At 39.1% G+C, this 26,260-nt stretch overlaps 1 protein-coding gene across 1 annotated transcript in view; it reads left to right on the top strand.

Moving 5' to 3' along the window:
* The window catches only part of ADAMTS20 (ADAM metallopeptidase with thrombospondin type 1 motif 20), a 101,269-nt gene that overhangs the window by 52,012 nt on the left and 22,997 nt on the right, over positions 1 to 26,260 (top strand). Inside the window, exons 13-28 of the mRNA XM_068170964.1 lie at positions 607 to 788; positions 891 to 1,027; positions 2,128 to 2,245; positions 6,572 to 6,667; positions 7,877 to 8,043; positions 8,153 to 8,282; positions 8,983 to 9,109; positions 10,375 to 10,585; positions 11,148 to 11,312; positions 12,425 to 12,589; positions 13,241 to 13,363; positions 14,599 to 14,706; positions 15,145 to 15,309; positions 15,542 to 15,808; positions 16,539 to 16,700; positions 18,897 to 19,073. Of these exons, the coding sequence (XP_068027065.1) occupies positions 607 to 788; positions 891 to 1,027; positions 2,128 to 2,245; positions 6,572 to 6,667; positions 7,877 to 8,043; positions 8,153 to 8,282; positions 8,983 to 9,109; positions 10,375 to 10,585; positions 11,148 to 11,312; positions 12,425 to 12,589; positions 13,241 to 13,363; positions 14,599 to 14,706; positions 15,145 to 15,309; positions 15,542 to 15,808; positions 16,539 to 16,700; positions 18,897 to 19,073 (2,500 nt within the window). The remainder of the gene's footprint in view (positions 1 to 606; positions 789 to 890; positions 1,028 to 2,127; positions 2,246 to 6,571; positions 6,668 to 7,876; positions 8,044 to 8,152; positions 8,283 to 8,982; positions 9,110 to 10,374; positions 10,586 to 11,147; positions 11,313 to 12,424; positions 12,590 to 13,240; positions 13,364 to 14,598; positions 14,707 to 15,144; positions 15,310 to 15,541; positions 15,809 to 16,538; positions 16,701 to 18,896; positions 19,074 to 26,260) is intronic.

Raw genomic sequence — 26,260 nt, 5'->3', positions numbered from 1 at the left:
ACCTTACAGTAATGGGAGTGTTTTCCAAAACTTTTCCTTCTTAGTTGTTTTGATCTCCAAACTGAAACTGATGCTAGGATTACAGAACAAAATGCCAGCTCCTATGTCTGTCTTTTTTCTTTGCCACTCTGTAAAATAATAATTTCAGGTTACTGAAGAAGGTGATGCTTCTGTAAAAACAGGACAGTAATCTCAGTTGAATTGATAAAAGCATTAAATTTAATACTGCTTTTCCCCCACACAAAATAATTATGACTGTAAGAGAAATAAAAATTTAATAGACATTAGTAAAGATCAGTAGCTTAATCACTACCTGCCTCAGCAGTGGTATTTTACATGGACCTTTTATTTACGTCCCTTGGGTATAAATACATTCACAATACCATAGAAGATAAGGGTATGTGAGTGAAAGTAGCAGATGACAGAACGCTTGTGATCGTTTGAGGCTGTGCCATTAAGAAACAGACAGTGCTGGGACACTATGGCTGAACAACTAAGAGAACGCTGTTGAAGATTTTTCTCCTTTAGACCAGTGGCTCAATCAACTTCTTATGGAAAACAGCAGTTCTAGAAACTGAGTGTATTTTATGCTTATCTATTTTTCAGACCAAGGAATGGAGGAAAGTACTGCGTTGGCCGCAGGATGAAATTTCGATCGTGTAACACTGACTCATGCCCAAAAGGCAAAAAAGACTTCAGGGAGCAGCAGTGCTCTGAATTTGACGGCAAGCACTTTAATATCAATGGCCTTACATCTGGGGTTCGCTGGCTTCCAAAATACAGTGGTAGTAAGTAATTATATGTATTTTTTTTCTCAATTCATGAAATAAAAATGTTACTTTAATTAAAGTTTTAAAACAGTCAAGAAACCTGTTGGATTTTCTTTCCAGTTTCTATGAAAGATCGCTGTAAACTTTTTTGCCGAGTTTCTGGAACAACTTCCTACTATCAGCTGAAGGACAGAGTTGCTGATGGTACTCCCTGTGGACCAGAAACCAATGACCTTTGTGTTCAAGGCTTATGCAGGGTATTTAAATCTAAACTTATTAATTATTAAAATCAATTTAAGCAGATGGTAAACATTAAATATTAATCCAAGTAACCGTTACTGAAAATATGTAAAGCAAGATGTTTTAAATTTACTTACATTAATTTTAATCCCTACTAAATTAAAGATCTGGAAATGGAGGCAATTAATTGAAGAACACACAGTTGAGTGAGACCCACGGTCTTTGCTTATTAAGATAATGTGAGAGAGTTAATATTGTCCAAGTGAGCAGAAGTAAACTGATCCAAAATGGACATAAAGAGAGGAAAGAAGCATGCTGTGTGTATATTGCCACCATATATCCGATATAGGTAATGTATGTATTATTTCATTTCAAGACTAGGGGGAATTGGTCTTGAAAGGGATCAATTCAGCATTCTGTGCTTAATAGCAGTTATTTTGCTGGGAGAAGCATAGTACTGTTACTACAACTCAAGATTTTCTTTTTTTTTTTGGTCAAGCCCAGGCTGTTTCACTAATTGTAGGAAAACTGAGTAAATTCAGAATGAGGAGAAAGTGCAGCCCTTTTTATAGTGTTGAATGAAGAGGAAGGAGGAAATGCCTGAGAGTTGTCTGATTTATCATAGTTCTTTTCAAAAAGAGAGTTTAAGTAAAGATACATGAACAAAAATTGTGCTTATGCTAGTCTAACCAGCATAGTCTGTGTGTATTCCTTTGTTTCTTTTGCAGTAATGACAGATTTTAAAAGAACTGATGACCATGCATGCATACATACTGCTTTTAGGATTCCAAGATTAATATAAATAGCTTAACATTTATACACCATGCTGATTTTTTTAAAATACAAAATCTTCACATACTGTCATGTATTCTTAAGCCATTCTTGACATATGAAGTGTATTTAGATTGTACATTCTTAGTACAACAGCGCTACTATGTTTTGCCCTTAAACCACAACACTCAAAACCATAGAAAGTCTTTCATGAATTGGCAAGGAGGAACGGATATATACAGTGAATAAGAATATTTTGGGGGAGTGGGAAGATTACACTGTTTGTTCTCATTGTTCTCCACTGAGCTGACTGGCACAGGGCTATTGTTTTGTCTTGTTTTTGTAGCAAGCAGGCTGTGATCATGTTTTGAATTCTAAGGCAAGGAGAGACAAATGTGGAATCTGTGGTGGTGATAACTCTTCATGTAAGACTCTTGCAGGTACTTTCAACAGTGCTCATTATGGTATGTTTGTTTGGGTTTTTTTTTTGTTGGTTTTTTGTTTGTTTGTTTTTTTAAATCTTAATGCACATTTCAGTATGGCTTAGAAATTGTTTTGCATTTGTGGGATGGCAGCGTGTGTTCTTTAGGGCCTTTGTCAAGAAAGAAATATCACTAATTTTTGGTCATGTGCCCTATCAAGGATGCAGAGGCAAACACTGTGATGGACTAACCCATTCAAGGAGGGGGAGGGGAAATACTAGTATGATCTAAGGTCAAAACAAAAGACAGAATTATATGATATGATGAGGATAAAAGTACCTTAAAAGGAAGAATGCTTCCTGCTTTGTGCTTTGCATTCTGTTTTAGCTATGGGACAGCATTCTGTTTTAGCTGTCTGTTTTAGCTATCTTGGGACACAGTCTCAAGCTGCGCCACGGGAGGTTTAGACTCGCGGTGAGGAGAAAGTTCTTCACCGAGCGAGTTGTTCGTCATTGGAATGTGCTGCCCAGGGACGTGGTGGAGTCACCGTCCCTGGAGGCGTTCAAGAGGAGATTGGATGTGGCACTTGGTGCCATGTTTTAATCATGGGGTCTGTGTTGATAGGTTGGACTCGATGATCCTCGAGGTCTCTTCCAACCTTAGTTATACTGTGATACTGAAACTATGCAGTTTGAAGGACTTAATGTTTCTTTTTGGTCATGTATACATAGCAAGAAGTTTGGGGTGTGAGCAGCTGATGAGATTCCTCTTTTCTTATAGTGAAAAAGCCTGTGAAATGGCAGCCTTCTCTTTCCTGAAGAGAAAAGAATATAAACATTGGGTAGCGTTTAATGTTCTTTCCTCTTCAGTGACATGTAGTGCATGGGAAACTTCAGAATGAGAAACAGAGTGCTCAGGGAAGTGGTTGAGTCACTATGTCTTGAAGTATTTAAAAGACATGTAGATGTGGTGCTTAGTGGCATGGTTTAGTGATGCACTTGGCTGTGTTAGGTTAATGGTTGGATTTATGATCCTAAAGGCCTTTTCGGGCCTATGATTCTGTGAATAGCCCTGGTAATTCCTGTTTATTTGATTTAGTTTCTCTAATGAAGCTACTGATATTTTATTCTATATATAGTCCTTTCTGGAAAGTATGGAGAGACTCCTGTGGATGTGTAGCAGAGCAGTTAAGTAGTTAGAGTACAGAACATAGGGACGTAAGTCTTCAGGTTAGTATTAGCTTCCTAAAGGCTCCTTTATGCTGCTCCACTGGGTGAATGACTGCATGACATGAAAATGATATCTGGTGAGCTGCCAAACAGGATCTTGATAGAACAAAGGGATTGCTGGTTAAAGAGGAAAGTACGCCCATGACCCTGATGGATTTTGTTTTGTTGTTTATTTTTCCTGGTAGAGGGCTTGCACCAAGGAAAAAGTACCAAAAATTTTGAGATAGGATACATCTACACTTCCCATGCAAATACATGTAACTTTTCTTGTGTCTGTCCTGAGAAGTTGGAAGAAGACATGATTAGCTACTCAAGTCTGGATTTCTGAACATGTGATTGACACACCAAAGGAAAAGAATGAATTCTTTTGATAATTCTTAAATTCTGTCAATGTTTTTGTTTTCCACCACTATCAAAGATTTTTTTTGCTTGTACACAGCACATACTCTGTCACAAAAATACTTGATACAAGTGACCATTACAGGAAACTGCCATTTACACAAATATGGGTGAGACTGCTTTGTGTTATCACAGACTTATTTGCTGCTTCTATCTAAAGTTGGTGGGGGTGAAACAAACAACACCCACCATGGTTTGGAAGGAGGAATATCTTTATTATTTCAGTTTTATAATAAATGTTTAATAGTGTTTGAATTATGAACATATGAGAGATGACATTTGGACTACTGGACATCATGCTAAGCATTTGGGATTATGAGCTCCAGTAAAAATGCAGCAATGCAAGCAAGAGTTTGTAGCTAGCTGATCACTGAAACTTCAGTGTCTGTGGGAGGCTCATGACATTGCTGGGCTAGTGACTGGAGACTCTGTCTGAGGAAATGTTCTTTTCCAATAAAGTTCTGATACAGGATCACAAGAAAAGTATGGCATTGGCTGTGCTTTTAATCTTTTTCTTTTACCTTCACCTGGTCACCTTCCATACTGACAGGAGTCATTTCACTAAGGCAGAATTTGGAATTAGACAGTAGAAGCCTGTGGTACACATTTGTATTCATGCACTTACAATATTGTCATTAAGTGTTTAAACTGTAGTGAAACAATCATTAGAAATTCATTACAATGAAATACTAATTAGGTTAGCTCCAAGTCTTGGAAGTGGTATTCTAATTATGTACACATAATCATTATGTTGGGTGTTATGATTGCATCTGAGGATCACCTAGAAAAAGGCCGTTCTCAATGTTCTGTTCTCCTGTGTATCCTTGACAACATGCTCTGCAGTTTTGTATATAGTTTCCTCCCATAATTTTTCTTCTGTCATTCTATTACTACAAGGTTTTCAGTGTGTGAGAGGAGGGTTTATGAGTGTGTTTCAGTTTTCTTCCCAGTATGTTGGAAGTATTTATCTGGAGAGCGCAGTGCGGCAATTTGCAATTGAAGTGCTGCCCCCAGCTGGTAAATGCGCTGGACATGTGGTTAGGCTAAATGTTCATTTAAATGCATGGCATAGCTTTTAATAGATTAAAAGCATTGGGAAGTTAATGAATTATGAAATTGAAAAGGATATTGCCATTTAAATTTTCACCCGCAGAGGCAGGTCAGCTAACTAAATCACAGCTGTTACAGTTTGAAGGAGGAACTTTAGCCTAGGAGGAACTTTAGCCTAGTCCCTGACTTCAAAGACTGAAAGTAAAGTTATTACCACTGGATACAAAAGGAAAATAATGACAAGGTCTATATGATTCATTGGCTTGCTAATGGGGATGTAGAATAGTGGCATAAACAGTTCTTTCTCTCTTTTCTTCTTCTGTCACTTATATTTGCAAGTTCCCTCTACTCCCTCTCCCTCTCCCTCTCCCTTTCCCTCTCCCTCTCCCTTTCCCTCTCCCTTTCCCTCTCTTTTCCTCTCGGCCTTGCTGGGGTATATGTTTTGACTACTGTGTGAGGTCATGGGAAGAAGGGAGGGAGTTGGGGGAGGAGGTAAATGGGTCCCCTGTAGCCTTCCAGGGGGGTCTGAGGAGTTTCTGTATTGTTTACAAATTGTGATTACATATATATATATATAGTATATATATTGTATATTTTGTACATAATCATTGCATTTCATATTTCTCAATTTTAGTTGGCTTGCAAATATAGCTTCATTTGCTTCCCTCCCAAACAGAGGTAGTCTGGCAGTTTTTATTTTGGGGATAATTTTCTCCACATTAGTTGGGGGGTAATTTCAACCCACCACAACATCAAAACTCTTAAACCCAGCAAGCGAAGTGGAAAATTTAGCAAAGATTATAAAACATGCAATTTGAAGCATTAGTGTTTATTATTCATTCCTGGTCTTTGCCATACTCAGATTATCTTAGACATAGGTATCCTTCTGAATTTGTGAGTTAGCATTTGTGAGAAACAAGTTGTTGGCTTTTTTTTTTTTAACCTATGTTCAATGTGCAGAGCGACAGTTCTAAAAATAGGCCTTGATGCATCTCATTTTGTTACTTTGTGACAAGGCCACCATGATAGTAGTTGGAGATATTGAAGCACCCAGCGATCTACTTGTGAAGCATTTGTATTTTGAAGGGAGCACACCAGGATAACATAAGTGGCACCTGAATCAAGTGTGACTAGTTTCTGATGTATCTACCAATGTGTATGGCCTGCAACACTGCAATATTTGAGTATTAAGAACTTGGTCTTTGGAGTGTTGTCATGCAAAACTCTTGTGAGTTAGTGACAGCTAACCCACTTGTGCAAGTAGAGTGTGAAGAATATTTCACATCAGGTGACTTCTTCAGACTTGTGTAAAGTTTTTGTGGTTCAATTGTGAGGAGCCACAATGTTTTCTGAGTCCCACTTGATACACTTGACTGCTTTCTGGAGTAGTGCTGCCGTCTAGAGATTTTTCTGAGTAGGTTGAACTCATGTTACTGGTAAAGAAATGAATTCACATTTCTGAATGCAGAAATTAATTTAATGAATTCTGAAAATAAAACTCCAGATGAACTGATTAAAAAAAGGCAAAAATCAACAAAGAAATTTTACATGCATGAAGACGCTCACATTTCCTTTCTAAAACATGAGGGTATTTAGCAGTGGTTGTCACTGGTTCTATGTTTGTATGATCATAATCCTAATATCTGACTATTTTTGCATATAATTTAATTTATGAATAATTACATTGCAGGTTACAACATTGTAGTAAATATTCCCAAAGGAGCAACAAATATTGATATTCAGCAACACAGTTACTCAGGGAAACCAGAAGATGACAACTACCTTGGTAAAAGCCTCCTGCATGTAACATTGATGGATAGTTTTTGTGCTCTGCCAGAGGTCTGCTTTAGATGTATGTTATCAGAAGTCCAATAAAGTCTTCAGAGTAAATATCTAATTACATTGTATCATCATTTGTCTGAGTCTCTCTGTAGATGTAGTTGTTTTCAGAAATATGAGTCAGGTGTTGTTAGGTTTCTAATTCTTAAACATGTGTGTTCATGTCAGAAAAACAGGAATTCTAGCAAGTTGCATCATTTTCTCAGGGTTTTATTTTGTTATGGCAATATTAAGTAAAACTCCACAAATGAATTCAAGAATAATGCAGGTATTTGTGATTTTAAATCTTGGGAGCATACACTTTGTTTAGAAATGAAGGAATCTTGACTTTCAGCAAACTTAGCATTTGTTTCCCATTTGTTTTTCAGTCATAACTGATTATGAAGGTTGCACGTTGCAGGTGTGTGAGAGGAAAAAAGAACTCATAAGCACATTGTGCCAAAAATCTTTGTTGTTCTATTTCACAGTACTTACATTATATCCGAAGTTCCTGAGAGAATACTGGCACATATTTTCCTTCTGTTTCTTATTCCATTAGCATCCCACTCAACAAACTTGAGAGTTTTCCTTTTTCATGCCACCTCATACATCTTGCAGGACAGAAACAGCCCTGCCCCCAGCTATCACTAGCTACCACTTCAAATGGAATGCCTGAATAGCATACCTTTACTAAAAACTGTACTTACAATTTTGTTTTTAACTCATTGTCCTTCTTTATTATTGTAAATTGATCATTACATTATGTTGCTATTATAGATGCTTCATAATTTCCTTTATTTTTACTTTAAAATTTACGTTTAAAAGCCACTTCAGTAAAAGTAGTTACAGCAAGTACAAGGGTGTGGGCTGAGAACAGACCAGAAATACCAATACCCAGCCAAATTTCAAAGCCATGACTGCAGTCAACCTTCAGCAAAACAAATACTACTAAGGTTATGTTGTTAATGCACTGAAAATCCGTGACAGTTGCTCAAGTGACGGTTACTGATGGTTAGGATTAAAATTCATGCATTAGAAACTTTAAAGCTTTAAAGTATTACACATGGATTGAAATAAAGCTAAGTGTTGCTGAACAGATATATTATTATGAGTTTTTATTGGCAGAACCTTTTAATCAAATAGATGCTTTATTTCCAATATTTTATTTTGCTTATAGCTTTATCTGATATTCATGGAAATTTTATCTTGAATGGAAATTTTGTTGTAAGCATGTCAAAAAGAGAAATCAATATACAAGGAGCCATTTTTGAGTACAGTGGTTCAAACAATACGATAGAACGAATTAACAGCACTGATAGAATCGAAGAAGAGCTAACCTTACAGGTGCATGTTTACTTTTTTCCTAAGTTTGAAAATTTGCTACATGATCATTACATTAATAATTTGATGCTCAGATTCACTGAAAACCAGCTGTCATTCTATTTCAATTAAGGTTTTGTGTGTAGGGAATTTATACAACCCTGATGTGCGTTATTCGTTCAGTATCCCAATAGAAGATGGAAGGGATCTGTTTACATGGGATCCTTATGGACCGTGGCAAGACTGCAGCAGGATGTGCCAAGGTACTGTGAATTCTTTTGTCACCAGAACCAAAGATCTGATAACATCTAGGAAGGGACTAGTCTTGAGTATTGTTACCGTTTGAGGCTGTGCCTTTAAGAAAGGGACAGTGCTGGAACACTCTGGCTGAATATTTTGTAAACAAAAGACAGGTTCCGGGGAGACTTTATTGTGACCTTTCAGTAGACCTTCCAGTATCTGAAGGGGACCTACAAGAAAGCTGTTGAGGGACTTTTTAGTGTGTTAGGGAGTGATACAACTAGGGGAAATGGGAAAAAAATATAAATGGGTAGATTCAGATTGCATGTTAGGAAGAAGTTTTTCACTATGAGGGTGGTGAGACACTGGAACAGGTTGCCCAGGGAGGTGGTTGGGGATCCATCCCTGGAGATATTCAAAGTGGAGCTTGACAGGGCTCTGGGCATCCTGATCTAGTTGAGGATGCCCCTTCTTACTGCGGAGGGAGTTGGACTAGATGACCTCTGGAAGTCCCTTCCAACTCAGACCATTCTATGATTCTGTGGGTGACTGATATGAAGCTATTTTTCACCTGTAATGTAGTCAGCTGCACAAAGCAGCATGTTTGGCAGTATTAGACAATGATTACTGTTAAGGGGGAATTTCTAAACTAATGGAATCCATTAGTGTAAAAAGGAGCTGTTACTTTAGCCTTTTGTTTACCCTTTTTGGTTTCTTTTCAAGGTATTCGAAGAAGAAGAATGACATGCATACGTAAAAGTGATCATGTGGTAGTGTCTGACCAAAGGTGTGAGCTTATACCCACTGTGCCAGATGTCTTTGAGGAGTGTAATACAGAATGTGAATTAAGGTAAAAAGTAGGTTCTCAGCTGATGGAGCCACTTGTGGTCTTACATATTTTTGTTAGTAGAGACTGAAACATTGCTTTATCCTCTTGTCTCTCTATTCCTCTCTACCTCTCTCATCCCTCCCATCTCTCTTCCCTTTGACCAGATCTATTGGTATAATGAGTTCATGTGTTGTGTTTACACTGGCAAACCTAGCTTCAATACTCATCTAACTTCTATTGGCAAAGCAAAAAGTCCTTTCTGAATCTGTTCTGTATCCTGATGCAAAAACTTGGATTGCTGAGCAATACATTTTTCATGAGAATTGTGCCCACAACTGGACCTAATTTGAAACAGACTTGTATATTTTGAACTCCAAGAAAGCACATACTGGTATGGCCAAGAGGCTGAACAGTTGGAATTAGAGCTTACATTTTTGAAGTTGTTTAGGTGATAAATGAAAAAGATCTTTTAAGTTTAAAAATAACTTTTGTGAGCCTGTGTGTCAAATTTCCTCAAATTCTTTGAAAATTCCACTCATGAGATAGATTTTGCAGCTTTATTTGTTTCCTAAACTATGTATCTATTTGTGCATGACCATTCCTGGTGCATTCTCTGAGTGCTTTATTCACCATGTGTCCAGTTCTGGGTCCCTCAGTTTAGGAAGGATGTTGACTTGCTGGAACGTGTCCAGAGAAGGGCAACAAAGTTGATGAGGGGCTTGGAACACAAGCCCTATGAGGAGAGGCTGAGGGAGCTGGGATTGCTTAGCCTGGAGAAGAGGAGACTCAGGGGTGACCTTATTGCTGTCTACAACTACCTGAAGGGGGGTTGTAGACAGGCAGAGGTTGGTCTCTTCTCCCAGGCAGCCAGTACCAGAACAAGAGGACACAGTCTCAGGCTGCACCAGGGGAGGTTCAGGCTGGAGGTCAGGAGGAAGTTTTACACAGAGAGAGTGATTGCCCATTGGAATGGGCTGCCCAGGGAGGTGATGGAGTCGCCGTCGCTGGAGGTGTTCAGGAGGAGACTTGATAGGATGCTTGGTTGCATGGTTTAGTTGGTTGGGTGGTGTTGGGTGATAGGTTGGACACGATGATCTTGAAAGTCTCTTCCAACCTGGTCTGGTCTATTCTATTCTATTCTATTCTATTCTATTCTATTCTATTCTATTCTATTCTATTCTATTCTATTCTATTCTATACTATTCTATTCTATTCTATTCTATTCTATGGTCTAATTCTATTTTTTTAAAACACAATTAGCTTTCTATAACAGTTTATCCTTGTAGGTGGCAGCATGTTGGCAAAAGTGACTGCACATCAAAGTGTGGCCCGGGGTATCGGTCCATAGAGATCCACTGCATGAAGTACTCTGTTTCAAAAGGTCTAAGTGCTCCAGTGGATGACAAGTACTGTGCTGATCAGCAGAAACCACCAACCAGAGAGCCCTGTCATGGTGACTGTATGTTAACAAGTTGGCACTACACAGAATGGTCAGAGGTACAAATTCAAAACCTTTTAACTGAGTCATTATCCTTCTGGTTAGCCTTTGTATCAATTTTTAGTTTCTATATACTTTTTGTGTGTGTGTAAGTAACTAAAATAAAAGAGGAGCTAATACCAATCTTTATATTTCAGCAACTTAGTCATATTTTTTTTAAGGAACTCCAGCTAAACTGATTGCAGGTTGGGTTTGAAAGTTGGCAGAGAAGATCTGGTAATCACCAGATTACCAGATTATCTGGTAATCACCAGAACTTCTCTGCCAATTTTCAAACCCAGGCTGCAACAAAAGTCTATATTGTATTTACAGTCTTAAAAAATCAAATCTAAGAGTATGTTGGAGAATATGAGCAAGTATAATTCCAGCTTTAATCATCATTTAAAAAGCTTTATCTTGGAATTACTAAACAAAGTATCAAATTTATGTCATGTGAACATTAGCGGCCTGTGGATTACACGTCTAACAGTCATTGTCTTTCACCTTTAAGACTGATAGTGTATTTCAACTTTATTTTATCATGTTGTTTCCTGTTTTATAATATTTGTTTATACACCTCAGTGTTCCAGGAGCTGTGAAAGAGGCATCAGAACCAGAGAAGCTTTTTGTATGAACAATTTGGGTCGCCATCTTCCTGACAGAGAGTGCCAGGAACTTCCAAGACTTGTAACACAGAGTTGCAATGAATTCTTATGTCCAAGCTGGACTGCTAGTCAGTGGAGTGAGGTAATGAACCATGTAAAACTTGGGATGCCTTTGGTCCTGGTCACTGATACAAAATAAATGTGTGGGTTTTTTTTTCTTTTGTTCTGGCTAATTGGGAGTGCATAATAAAAATACTAAAGTCCTAGGATTTGGCTGATGCACATCTCACCTATGCAAATTGCTCTCTACAACTACCTGAAGGGGGATTGTAGACAGGCAGAGGTTGGTCTCTTCTCCCAGGCAGCCAGTACCAGAACAAGAGGACACAGTCTCAGGCTGCGCCAGGGGAGGTTCAGGCTGGAGGTCAGGAGGAAGTTTTACACAGAGAGAGTGATTGCCCACTGGAATGGGCTGCCTGGGGAGGTGGTGGAATTGACATCACTGGAGGTGTTCAGGAGGAGACTTGACAGGGTGCTTGGTTACATGGGTTAGTTGATTAGGTGGTGTTGGATGATAGGTTGGACGCGATGATCTTGAAGGTCTCTTCCAACCTGGTTTATTCTATTCTATTCTATTCTATTCTATTCTATTCTATTCTATTCTATTCTATTCTATTCTATTCTATTCTATTCTATTCTATTCTATTCTATTCTATATGGCATGAGAATGTTGGAAACATACACCTGGAATTTACTTTAGTCTGAATTTTTTTACATTAACAGAAGGATAGTGAAGCTACTCAAAGTAAATATATTTATAGTCATATGCTTACCTTCTTTTTGTTATGAAACAATGAGAACTTGTTGAAGCTGAAGAACAGAGTTATATCCATTTTATTATAAGGATTATATGAGCATGAAAAAATCATAGATAATTCAGACTTCTTTTCCTGTGAAATCTGTGATGTGTGCTCCTATTTTTAAAAAGTATTCTTTATTCTAATGAAAATAAATTATCTGTATACTGCTCTCATATTTTTGTAGCTTCAGAATTAGTTTTTCTTTTGTATTGGTATTTGGGTTGATGCTTACAGGAAATAGAGAGTTCATAAAAGAACTGATTCTGTTGGACTGCTTACATTCATGGAATATTTTTGTTACTTATGGTCTTTGAAATCCAACAGATTCCTAAAAGGAAGTGAAGCCATTAGTGTAGATTCATGTCTTTACAAAAGGATTGCTCTAATTTTACAGTGTCCTGTGACATGTGGCAAAGGAATGAAGCATCGTCAAGTATGGTGCCAACTAAATGATGAACATCTGAGAGATGATTTCTGTAATCCAAATGACAGACCAGAATCAATAACACTGTGTGAACTTCATGAATGTGCTTCTTGGGAAGTAGGACCCTGGGGACATGTGAGTACAGAAGGATTCCTGTTCTCTAGTTCAGACTATGAGTGATCACAAACCATTACCTTTTAAGCATTTTTATTGTGTCTTAAACTCTTAGCTTAGTTGAATTGATTGATATATTTGTTTGCTACTATTGGCTATCTAACCTGTAATTCAGGAACACCCACACACAGGTTAACTGTCATTGAACCTGAATCTTAATCATAGATGCAAAAGCACTGTTCAGCAGCAGCCAGAGTGCTGGTGTGTTACGAACACTGTTAAGAAGCATATAATCTGTTGTGAAGAAAGTTAACAGCATCCCAGTAGTCATAGACTCATAGAACTGTTTAGGCTGGAAAAGACTTTTAAGATCATTGAGTGCAACTGCTAGACTAGCACTGCCAAGTCCACCACTAAACCATGTCCCTCATCACTACATCTACATATCTTTTAAATGCCTTCAGTGATAGTGACTCAACCACTTCCCTGGGCAGCCTGTTCCAAAGCTTGACAACCCTTGTGGTGAAGAAATTTTTCCTAATACTCAATCTCAACCTCCCCGAGTGCTAGTCATTCCTATTCATTCTAGAAAGAGTTTTAAAATAGAAAATGTAATTAAACTTTGTTATAAACAGTGCTATCTCAAGCATGTGAAATTATTGACTTCAACAGTGTTCTGTAACATGTGGACGTGGGTACCAGATGCGTGCAGTCAAATGTGTTACTGGGACTTACAGAGTTATTTTGGATGATGACAGAGAATGTAATGCTGCTACTCGCCCTAGAGATAACCAAGTAAGTAAAACAATTCCTTTCAATCAATTACACTTTTAAGGGAGAAGTCTCTGAGTAGTTGTCTGCTGACTTCTTGAGGGAACTTACAAGACACAGAAAAAAAATACTGAAACTCTGCTTTTTTTCCCCCTGAACTTCAGATTAGGCCCTGGGAATTAAGTACAAGAATACTAGCTTGGAGTTTGGAGATTTGGAAATGATTGAAGGGGTCTAAAGGCCTTTGATTATTTGGAGAGGAGGGGGAGGGAGTAAGCTCCAAGATATAGAGTATCAAAAGGAGAGTGCCTGTCAGATGCTTAATTACATGAATCTAACTGGCTTGGTATTCTCTAAAACTCTGTTTGCATGTAGTTCTTAAAAGAATGACATAGTCACTTCAAGAAGACTTTAGTTGTTAGAATTATGCTAATTCAAAACTGTATAGACATGAATTATGATTTGATATGGTATTAATATGGCTCTTTACCTTTGCATCTTGTCTCAATTTACTTACTTCATCACTTCTCTTAATTTAAACCTATCATTTTTCAGAAGAAATGTTTTTAATACAGTCAGAATTGAAATAAAGACATTAGGTGTCTGAGGTGCTGTGAATTAATGTATTGCTCTGGCCACCAAATTGATACATCCCATTTATATCCAGCTAAGCTGGTAACCACATAACTGCTTCAGGGCATACTCTGCTTTTTGTTTCAAGAAGGCGGGAGCAAAAAATGGGTTTCTATTGTCTGGAGTAAACCCAGTCACACATTACCAGCCCTCTGCTGGCTGGTATTGAAAGACATTTCATTCAATATAAAAACCAAGTAATTGTTACATTTTTATTTCCACTTCCATGAGAAAATACTGGGTTTGAGTGTGCTTTATAGTTTGAATTGTGGTACCTGTTTGGCTCTCAACTGAAACCAGGCAATTTAGTGTTCTCTGTAGCTAAAGGTATGAAGAACAGGACAGCGCAGCCACTGTCTTTGCTCAGTTCTGTACTGCATGTGGCTATGAAACAGGGCACTGTGATACATATGCCTCTTGTCTCCAGCAAGTTGCCTCTTGATTGAAACAAAACAATTCATTTAAAAGCCTTTGAATTATGTTAGGAAAATGTTAGAAGATGGTATTTACTTGTTAATTATTGCTAGCCTATTGTAATGGGAGGGTCTTTCCTTGTGGGAGCTAATTGCATTATGGTTGGCTCTTCCAAAATGTATATTTCAAAAGCTTTTTTCATATCCCCACAGGAATGTGAGTTGCCCTCTTGCCTGGACATGACAAAATTATGGACTACATCTCTTCCTCTACTTCATGTGGGGAAGGGAACCCAATGGAGATATGGATCATGGACCCCAGTATGTAATGTAATGGTAGTTGCATGTTGCAGACCAGTCCTCATTCCTTCACACTTTTTTCCATAAAGCCCTCATTAGTATTTTTTTCAGCCTGAAATCTGCAAGGGATAAATTTTAAAGGGATTCTAAATTTTTTTTTATGAACCTGTTTTTTAAGGAGGAAATGGACACTTCCAACAAATTCTGTGTGCTTCAAATATAGCCAGGGAAAATAAGAAGAGTAAAGCCCAGAATCCTAGGAGCTGGAATTCTGAACAAAATGGCTTTCATATGATTGAAAGTGTGCAAAGAAGTTTTGTTATTTTGTAAAACAGTGATTAGTTTCTAAGTATGGAGAACATTTAAAGACAAGACATATACTAAGCTATTTTAGTATTTTGAATGCTTGCATGGTCTCAGTCTCCTAAGGTGTGATGAGCTTGGATTGTTCTCCAACAGTGCTCTGCATCCTGTGGGAAGGGTGATCGAGCTCGTTATGTGAGTTGTAGAGATGCTTATGGAGGAATAGCAGATGAATCCTTCTGTGCTCATTTACCACGGCCAGCTGAAGTTTCAAGCTGCTTTAGCCCATGTGGAGAGTGGCAAGTTGGAAATTGGTCCCCTGTAAGTATTAATTATAATTTATTGTTGGGTTGTTTTTTTTAACATGTCTATTCAGATTGTTGGCCAAAGCCTCTGGTTAGAATTTGGACTTGGTGTTCTGTGTGAGTGTGCTTGAAGTTGCATCCCTTGAGAAAGCAGAGTGGAAATTTCTTATTGTCATAAGAAAATATAAATGTCTTTGGTTATTACTTACCAATATTCTGTCACAAATGTTGGGTTAATTTTTGGTCAGTGCACGGTTACCTGTGATAGTGGAATAATAACAAGGCAAGTTATGTGTGTCAACTATCATCAACAAATCAATGAGAATTACTGTGATCCTGAAGGCCGACCTTCCAAAGAACAAGAATGTAACATGCCTCCGTGTCCAGTAGTTTATCGTCATGTTCCAAAAACAGATGACCATCCAAGCCATTTTCCAGACATGGGTTACCTTCCAATACACCATCCACAAGACAACATGGGAGGATATCAGTGGAGAACTGGACCCTGGGGAGCAGTAAGAAATTTTTTTGTAACTATATTAATTTGTTCTCTCACGTGTGTGTTAACACATCTAGCAATGTTCATACAGTACAGATTTGGTCAACTAGCTAAAAAAATCTTCTAGTTGGGGCTGTTCAATCTGGAGACGAGTAGGCTCCGAGGTGACCTAATTGTGGCCTTCCAGTATCTGAAGGGGGCCTACAGGAAGGCTGGGGAAGGACTTCTCAGGATCTCAGGTAGTGATAGGACTAGGGGGAATGGAATGAAGCTGGAGGTGGGGAGATTCAGGCTAGATGTGAGGAGGAGGTACTTCACCATGAGAGTGGTGAGACCCTGGAATGGGTTGTCCAGGGGGGTGGTCGAGGCCCCGTCCCTGGGGGTGTTTAAGAGCAGGCTGGATGAGGCTCTGGCCAGCCTGATGTAGTGTGGGGTGTCCCTGCTTGTGGCAGGGGGGTTGGAACTAGATGATCCTTGTGGTCCCTTCCAACCCTGAATGAAACTATGAAACTATGAAAAGAGAAGCACATTGATTTAGGGAAAAAAAATCATAAAGAATTAATTCCAAATGGTGTTTTGCTGTGATTTTAGCTTTAAAATTATTCTATCTAGTAGTAATTTCTGTTTGCAAATTTGAGGCTTGAAAGTTGGCAACACAATATAATAAGTTGCAGTTGTTTTAACCAACATACCTTACACATTTCTGAGTATGCAATAGTGACAGATGTGCTTACTTGTTTTGGTAGTGCTCTAGTACTTGTGCAGGTGGATTTCACCGTCGTGCTGTGGTATGCCAAGATGAGGAAGGAAGAAGTGCTAGCTATTGCGATGAGGCAACAAAACCTCCGGAGTCAAGACACTGTGATTCTGGACCCTGTCCACGATGGAACTATGGGAACTGGGGAGAAGTAAGATCATTTCATTTTCAAAGGGAATTATTTACCATGCAAGCTTGGAAATAGCCCTTCAGTTTAGGAAGGATGTTGACTTGCTGGAATGAGTCCAGAGAAGGGCAACAAAGTTGGTGAGGGGCTTGGAACACAAGCCCTATGAGGAGAGACTGAGGGAGCTGGGCTTGCTTAGCCTGGAGAAGAGAAGACTCAGGGGTGACCTTATCACTTTCTACAACTACCTGAAGGGAGGTTGTAGACAGGCAGATGTTGGTCTCTTCTCCCAGGCAGCCAGTACCAGAACAAGAGGACACAGTCTCAGGCTGAGCCAGGGGAGGTTTAGGTTGGATGTTAGGAAAACGTTCTATACAAAGAGAATGATTGCCCATTGGAATGGGCTGCCCAAGGAGGTGGTGGAGTCACTGTCATTGGAAGTTTTCAGGAGGAGACTTGATGGGGTGCTTGGTGCCATGGGTTAGTTGTTTAGGTGGGTTGGATTGGTTGATGGGTTGGACGCGATGATCTTGAAGGTCTCTTCCAACCTGGTTTTGTTTATTCTAAACTAAAGGTTTATTCTAACTATTTGAATGTGTGTGGAACTGAACACCATTTTTTAACTTACTTGAAAAGAATGAGTTTCAACCTGTTTATCTAAACTTCGTTCTTTGATCAAATCCTGAACTGTGTAGTGTAAATATAGGTAGTGTGAATATACATCCCAAAGAATTCAGTGTGGTATGAGGCTAAGGATGTACAACATACAAGTGTTGCAGTAGCATCCTGACTCAAGATACACAAAATTATTTTGTGTGACAGAAAGATGAATTATATTCAGGAAAGCCTCAGTGTAATTGTGAGTCTTAATGAAAAAAATGAGCACAGGAAGCTGTAAGGAAACTTTGCATCAAATTTCATGGGTGCTGACTAGAATAACTTCAAGTAGTAGCATCTAATGAGTTGTAGTTCCAAACTAAAAGCATAGATAGAATCATGTATCTAAAATGTGTGCCTGAATTAGAATGTTTTGATGAAACTTTAAAGATTATTGAACATACAGAAAGAACAATTTCTCCATGCCACATAATGTCATATCCTGACCATGCATCCTTGCTCAAACACTGCAGAAAGAGTTAATGCTGGTTAGTTTGACATTCATTCTAATCTAGCCTCTTGTGATTCCTGTCTGCTATTTTATTTATTCCTGATACATCCATATCTAGAATTGGGAAAAGAAGGTAAACAGTTCAGATGTCTTTTTTACTTTATTTCCCACCACCCCATTTTGGCCAGATCTAGCCATTTAGTTCTCCAGGCCAGTCGGAGTGTCATTGGGTTTTATCTGTCTCTAGCTATAGACTTGAGAGCCAGATGCTTATCATAGAATCATAGAATCAATAAGGTGGGAAGAGACCTCAAAGATCATCAAGTCCAACCTGCAGCTTTTGTCTCATTTAGAATTCTCTGAAAATACAGTAAAAAATGGCAAACCACTTGAAAATCCTGAGGTTTGATCAGATAGCTCATTAGGAATCAGAATTAGTTGGGGTTTTCTTTCAGGTATTGGAGAATTACAGGGAAACTGAAATCCAGAAACTGCAGTCTATAAGTATTTTACACTCCAAATGAATTAGACTGTGAGTGAATTAGTCCTTCAAGTGGCTCAGTTGGTAGTGCATCAGACCCTTAATGGGAAGGTTGTGAGTTCAAAGCCTGGAGTGGGCAGTAGTGTTCTCCCTACTCTAGTCATGAGGTCTGGGGTGACAGGTTGGACTTGATGATCTTTGAGGTCCCTTCCAACCTTAGGAATACTAAATAGAAGGTGAGCCTAGTGCTTGACTTTTCTCTACTATGGCAGGACAAACTAATTTCAGGATGAATTATCATCATTTCCTCCAATCAAAGAGAGAGAGGTACACATGTTCTCACAAATGGTTGCTTCTTAATGATATAGTAAGTAATAGTAGAGAATAGATTCGCTGAGACTTTGTGGAAAATCATTTGATAAAAATGTAGTTTGGTAAATGCTTTGGTGAGAATTGTTTTGGGTTGGGTTTTTTTTTCATTATATGAGATTAAGCTGAAAGATTTTACTCTTGAATTGAGTGTCTAGAGAATGTGAAAACAGACATAGTGAAAAAATGCCATGTACTGATCGTTGCTCTATCTCTTTGTTTTAATGGCATGCGATGACTTTCAACAAATTCTTTGTTTCAGTGTACTCAAACTTGTGGAGATGGAATAAAGACAAGACTGGTGATTTGTCAGCTTCCTACTGGCCAGATGTTGGGTGATCAAAACTGTGAAATTCTAGACAAGCCACCTAACATGGCACAGTGTAATATGCATTCTTGCCCTGGTGATGTTTCATGGCATCGGGGACCGTGGAAATCGGTACGATAGCATTCACTAATACTTTTCGCTGTCTTGTTCTTTCTGTCACTCTGTTTCCCCTTGGCTTTTAAAGACTACATTTTTGTTTGAGAACTGTGAAACAATAATGCATGTGTAATATAGTCTGTAGTTTTATTAAGCAGTTGTTCCTGCAGTCACTGAATTAAATGGGAAAGAGCCATTTCCCATGGTGGGAACAGTGTCATGCTCTTTAAAACATCATTGCAAATCACCAGGAATCATCATAGCCAATAGCAATACCTAATGGGTTGTTCTATTTTGAGAGGTCGTGATTTGATCTGTGTTGAAATTTAAAATCAAAACTATATGCTGTAATTTATGCTGTAGTATTATCTAAATATTTATATTTGTAAAGAAAAAGCTTTTTTGGTGCATCACTTTTTTTCTAATAGTATATCTAAGTGTAAAATAACACTCATGTGTATATTACACTCTGTCATCAAGCATTTTACTCCCTCTGACATGTACATTTGTGTATAAAAGTTTGTATTTGTGGTTTTAAAGCAGTGACTAATTAAACCTGTCTATGTATAATTATGTATGTAACCATGTTATTGTCTACATGTCACTGTCCTATTAATCTGTAAAAATGCCTGCAGTAATCACCATTAATCTTTAAAATTGCCACTAGCAGATTATTAACATACTGAAGTAATCATAGCTAATTCAGCAATAGAAGAGTACCTTATATTTCCCAAGCTGTGAATTTGACAACAATATTTATTACTGCGCTCGAGTCTAAGGAGAATAATAGCAAAGGATGCTGGATCCAGTTCTGGTTCCATTAGAAGCAGTTAAAAACCTTCATTAACACACTGCTGGGAGGTGGGCTAGGACAACAGTTCTATTAATTTTTTTATTAAAACAAAATGTAATTTGTTCACTTTTTTTTATTCAGTTAATATGGAAACATCTTAAAAATATTGTGCAATTTCAGCTTTAAATAATTTATTAGTGTTTATGTAATCTATTCTAATTTCTGGCAAAGAGACTTTACATTGAAAGATTGAATTAGTAAATTACCACAGTTACCTTTTTCTTCCACTCTGCAAAAGAGAGTTTTGGGGTTGTGTTTAACAGACACCAGAGTATACTATTTAGCCATTAGCCAAATAATTAGTGGTGGCTTGCTAATGCTCAATTAATGTATATAATTCAGGTGCTGAGAAGACAAGCGAGGCATTCAGCACACAGTTGCATTTGAGCTCCAACATTTTCCTTTTACATAGGGAATTATTCACACAGCCTGTTTGTTCCCTGAATGATGCAGATTGTCATGCATTAACAGGTTACCTGTAAGCTACTGGAATGTGTTGCAAATGTTACATATGGCTTAGTTTGCAAAGATTTTCATAGTGTCATATCATAGTATCATAGTATCAGTCAGGGTTGGAAGGGACCACAAGAATCATCTAGTTCCCACCCCCCTGCCATGGGCAGGGACACCCCACACTACATCAGACTGGACAGAGCCTCATCCAGCCTGGTCTTAAACACCTCCAGGGACGGGGCCTCAACCACCTCCCTGGACAACCCATTCCAGGGTTTCACCACTCTCATGGTGAAGAACCTCCTCCTCACATCCAGCCTGAATCTCCCCACCTCCAACTTCATTCCATTCCCCCTAGTCCTATCACTACCTGAGATCCTGAGAAGTCCCTCCCCAGCCTTCCTGTAGGCCCCCTTCAGATACTGGAAGGCCACAATAAGGTCACCTCAGAGCCTTCTCTTCTGCAGACTGAACAGCCCCAACTCCTTCAGTCTGTCCTCATAGGAGAGGTGCTCCAGCCCTCTGATCATCCTTGTGGCCCTTCTCTGGACACGCTCCAGCACCTCCACATCCCTCTTGTAATAGGGGCTCCAGAACTGGACACAGTACTCCAGGTGGGGTCTCACCAGGGCTGAGTAGAGGGGGAGGATCACCTCCCTCAACCTGCTGGCCACACTTCTCCTGATGCAGCCCAGGATCTGATTGGCTTTCCAGTCTGCAAGTGCACACTGAGAGCTCATGTTGAGCTTTTTGTCCACCAGCACCCCCAAGTCTCTCTCCTCAGGGCTGCTTTCCAGCCAGTCACTGCCCAGCCTGTATTTGTGCCTGGGATTGCCTCGACCCAGATGCAGGACTCTGCTCTTGGTCTTGTTGAATCTCATGAGGTTGGCTTGTGCCCATCTCTCCAGCCTGTCAAGGTCTCTCTGGATGGCCTCCCTTCCCTCCAGCGTGTCTGCTGCACCACACAGCTTGGTGTCATCAGCAAACTTGCTGAGGGTGCACTCAATGCCACTGTCCATGTCACCCACAAAGATGTTGGTTTGTGTCTCAGTTAACGTAAAAAGCCATTTTAATCCTCCAAAAACTGTTTAGAATGCAGCTGTTACCCGACTTCATAGCCTCTTTTATATATGATTGAAAGCTCTAAGGGTATTCTGTAATAGCTTTAACAGCGTTGTGCAGGAACAGATGTAGGAGATTCAGGAAATAAAAGCAGGCTTGCAAATTAAATATGCTGTCATTTTTTAAGTAATTCACCTAGTTTGAATGCTGCCAACACACAAACCTCAGTTAATTTTTGTTCCTGTTTAAACAGAGAAAAACGTTCATTATGAATGACTATTATAGGAGATCAGTAAAAGCTTGAGTCACTGGAATGTTGTAGCCTAGGACAAGTGGCTTTGGGATAGTTTGGCAGTAGATCATGGCTCTGCCCAACTGATGCCTTTCTGTCATACAATATACTCTTATATAGAGGACTGTTAAGTGACTGGATGCTCTCTGGAGGCTGGAGTCTTTAAGCGTGTCACATATACCTTTATTTCATAGAAGCATTTAAACTGGAAAAGACCTAAAAGATCAATGAGTCCAACCATTAACTCTACTCTTCCAAGTCTACCACTGACCTATATCCCCAGCACCACATCTACATGGCTTTTAAACACATCCAGGGATGGTGACTCAACCATCTCCCTGGGCAACCTGTTCCAATGCCTGACAACCCTTTTAGGTTACCTTTTTTCTTCCTGATGTCCAGCCTAAACCATCTCTGGTGCAGCTTGAAACCGTTCCCTCTCGTTCTGTCACTAGCTACCTGGGAGAAGAAACCAACACCCACTCTTCTGTGGAGCCACTCCATCAGGCTGATGTCTTTCTTGTACTGAGATGTCCAAAACTGAACACAGTACTCAAGGTGTGGCCTCACCAAGACAGAGTACAGAGGGGCAATGACCTCTCTGGTCCTGCTTGCTGCAGTTATTTCTAATACAAGTCAGGATGCCACTGGTCTTCTTAGCACACTGCTGGCTAATATTCAGCTGCTTGTTGATCAGTACCTTCAGGTCCCTTTCTGCAGGGCACATTTCCAGCCACTCTTTCCCAAGGCTGTAGTGTTGCATGGGGTTGTTGTGTTCAAGAACTGATACTCAGCCTTGTTAGAGCTTATTCAGTCCAGTCTGCCCAAGTCCCTCTTTAGAGCCTCCCTACTCTCACAAGCAGATCATCACTCCCACCAAACTTGATGTCATCTGCAAATTTACTGAGGGTTCACTCCATCTCCTCATTGAGATAATTTCCTTTGCTATAAAGACAGCAAGAAGCAGATAAAACACCATTTATATTTTTGATGAATGTGTTGGATAATGTTTATGTATCTGGACAGCAGTGCATTACAGCTACTAGTGAGATTCCAGTGTCGAAACTGAAGTAGAAACTGAAACGTGAGACTTCCCACATGCAGTCTAACTTGCTATAACAAATTCTGCTGTCTTTTACTTCTGATGGCACAAAGGTAATACATGGAGAGAGAATGAAAGGAAGGGAATTTATGAGCAATTACATTACGTGGACCAGCTCTTTGACCTTCATGAATACTGGCCCTGTCTCTGGTGCAAGTCAGTTCAGAAGGAGGTACTTCAGAAGGAGGATGTACTTAAAACACTTTTTCCTCATTCTTTCTTTGCACTAGTGGAAGAAATCTATTCTTTAATGAATAAAAAATACTTTTTTAAAGAACTGGGATCCCAGTCCCCTTCCAGTATTGTTACTGCCAGGCATCCCCTTGACTTCTGCAGGAGTAGAAGCAGCCCAAACTTGTGTTACTGAAATATTTGTGTTCATTTTAATGCAGAGAGTTTTGCTGTGTATAAGTGCCTTCATTCTCTTTTTCTAATATGTAAAAAGTATTTATATCTTTAAATATAATCTTTTATATTAAAAGGGAATCCAGAATCAGTGAATTTGGTTTTCAAAACCAGCTTCAGGTTTTTACCTCTACTTCTGCTGCTGCCTAATGTCTAACTTCAGAATACCTCATTGTCAATACAGCATGTGTACTTAATATCTCACTGGCTGAAATCTCAATGTTAGCAGATGCTATTCCTTTTTTTTTGTTGTTTTAAACTTTGGAAATGAGGGGTGCCTTTGCAGGGATAACTAACAACACGTGTCACTACCCAAAATAATGTCCCAGAGCAGACTTGGGATAGTGGATCTTATAGAAATGAGAACAAAAAACCAAAACAAAGCTTGTTTCCAAAAGTCAAATATTTGTGTACTGTTCTTTAAGTTTAGAGGAAATTTCTCCTTTTTTTGGTGCTATGTTGCCTGTATAGCTTGAAATAATAAATGAGTTATAATGTATGTGTGGAAAATTAATGACTCTGACTTGTGTCTGTGAAATACAGTTGCATTTTAACCCTTCTTTATTATGCATGTTGTGTGGCTTTGTGCTTGCAATTCATGTGTCTGTTATTAAGGAATGCTGATGTTTAAAGTCCTTGTGTTTTTTTATTTGTTTTTAAAAGGTTGGAGGAACTATCCCCTCTTCCAAAAAAAAAGGAGGAGGTTTTGCCATTGAGTAATTTTTGTCTTGCAGTGAACTCCGTATGACATTTTAGGGGTATTGTTCTCATGAGGGGAAGGTCTTATACTTGAACAGAAAAAAAGAGGAAAAAAAAACCCAAACCAACATGCTTATTGATAAAAGGAGCAACTGATGCCATTGGATGACTGGAATAGGTAGTTGTCTGTCCAAGTTTTGAGCCACAAGCTGCTAAGGGCGAAAGGGCAGAAAAGGTATTTTACCCCTTCTTAAGGAGTAAATTGGAATAAAAATGCTCCACACTGGATTGGAAGTTTAAATGGAAATTCTGTTTACAAATATATACCACAGGCATTCAGGTAAAAGAAGTAATCCTGTGCCAACCAGGTCAAAGCCTTCCAGAAACCTCCACCCCACTCAGCCTCAGAAGGCACGAGAGCAGCCAACTGCACCCCCCCCGCCGCCCCCAGACTCAGGCCTTCCGCAGGCTTCAAAAGGCCAAGTGGCATAGCTGGAAATTCACTGCCAGCCAAGGCCAAGGGAAAACCTCTCCCCCACAAACCACAAAGATAAGGCATGTGCCTGTCCCGAGGCAGAGAGCAGAGAGAGCTAGCTTTGGCTGTACACTCCCTTGAATAGAGAAATACAGGAATACCAAATACAATAACAGATTACAATATCCTGGGATGAACTGCCTGCCCCCCTGGGACTCTAGCCTCTGGAATTCTTTTCTTTGTGGTTATACCAATTAACTCTTGGTTCCTCTTAACCTACAACATTCGTCAGTGATAAGGCTCAAAGACAGCTTTTGAACCTTTTGCTGGAGCTATAATTTTGTGGCTCTTTACTTCCATTCAGTCACTGGCAAAAGACTGAGCATTACATTATGATCCTTAGCTTTCTGTCTTTTGTCTCTTAATATCAAAGACATAACATAGTTTTTTTTGTGTTCCTAGAACACTATTGCATGAGTTTGCAGAACATTCAGGCCCTCCATTTAGAGAGGATGTGTAGGAGACAAGAAAACCAAAACCAACCAACAACCACCACCACCACCAAAAAACAACAAAGCCAAACACCACCTTCCTCTCCCCTGCCCCCAACCTAACAATCAACAGCACGACCCCTCACCCTGCCCCCCTTCCCAACAACAACTGAGCAAAAATCACAACCAAAAAACCACACTTCAGAATATCATGGAAGGGGAAGATGGGAAATACAGCTAGTGATCCTCAAAACCATTCCTAAATACATATAGCCATTTAATGAGAATTCAAGAAATGTAATAATAATAATAGTAGTAATAATAATAGTAATAGTAATAATAATAATAATAATAATAATAATAATAATAATAGTAATAATAAACCAGGTTGGAAGAGACCTTCAAGATCATCGTGTCCAATCCATCAACCAATCCAACCCACCTAAACAACTAACCCATGGCACCAAGCACCCCATCAAGTCTCCTCCTGAACACCTCCAATGACGGTGACTCCACCACCTCCCGGGCAGCCCATTCCAATGGGCAATCTCATACATCTTTTTTCTTCCTTTTGGTGTGGTTTTGTTGCTTGGTTGGTTGGTGGTGGTTTTTTGTTTGTTTGTTTTTTTCCCAGAGTTAGAACTTTCAGAAAAGCTGAAAGATTCCTGATGGTCAGATCCATGTGAAAATCATTTTGAGCTGCTGGTCTATGTATGTGGCAGTTCTGAAAACCCCAGTCACAACTCATAAAAATGGGTTCAGAGTGGTTTTGAGGTCCAAATTTAAGTTATTGAACATAATGTTGAAGTGTTAACATTTCCTATGAAGATTGGTATACAAACATTTTGGTTAATATGGCCTGAGTTGGGAAGCGAGTAAGAAGTTCTGTACTTCTCTATGATGGGAGTTCCTACTCAACTCTTTGAAAATTGGCAACTTTGGGAGGCTGTTGAATCCACTAAAGTAGACTGCTAGATTGATTGTGTGTTCTAGGATGCGTCTGCCTATGGCCCTTTCACTTCAGTGAGAGCAGGTCTGGGCACAGATTTCCTGCTGAATTAGTCCTTTAGAAGCCTGTATGCATGCTCAAATTTATGCCCTTGATTGTAATGGTGGGAAGACTGACCTGTAAGTGAACTGAAAATAGACAGAAGAGTTCCTTAGGTTGAAGACAAACTAGAATTCAACATGTGAAGGTGGGTAAAATGTTGTATTTCTTATTATTTACATGTCAATCAATTATTTTCATGTCAATCAATATTTAAAATAGTTATCTTGTGTTTCTTAATTTGTTAGTTGATAATTAGTTAAGAGCCATAGAAGGACTTCAGTATGTCTGTATGCTTCTAAAAGGTTTGCACTATTTCTCA

This window comes from Melanerpes formicivorus, unplaced genomic scaffold (assembly GCF_026170545.1).
Source record: "Melanerpes formicivorus ecotype bairdi unplaced genomic scaffold, bMelFor1.0.p_v2 SCAF_3, whole genome shotgun sequence".
Taxonomy (NCBI): Eukaryota; Metazoa; Chordata; class Aves; order Piciformes; family Picidae; genus Melanerpes; species Melanerpes formicivorus.
Note: the sequence above shows the minus strand (reverse complement) of the source record. Positions and strands in the feature narration are given on the sequence as shown.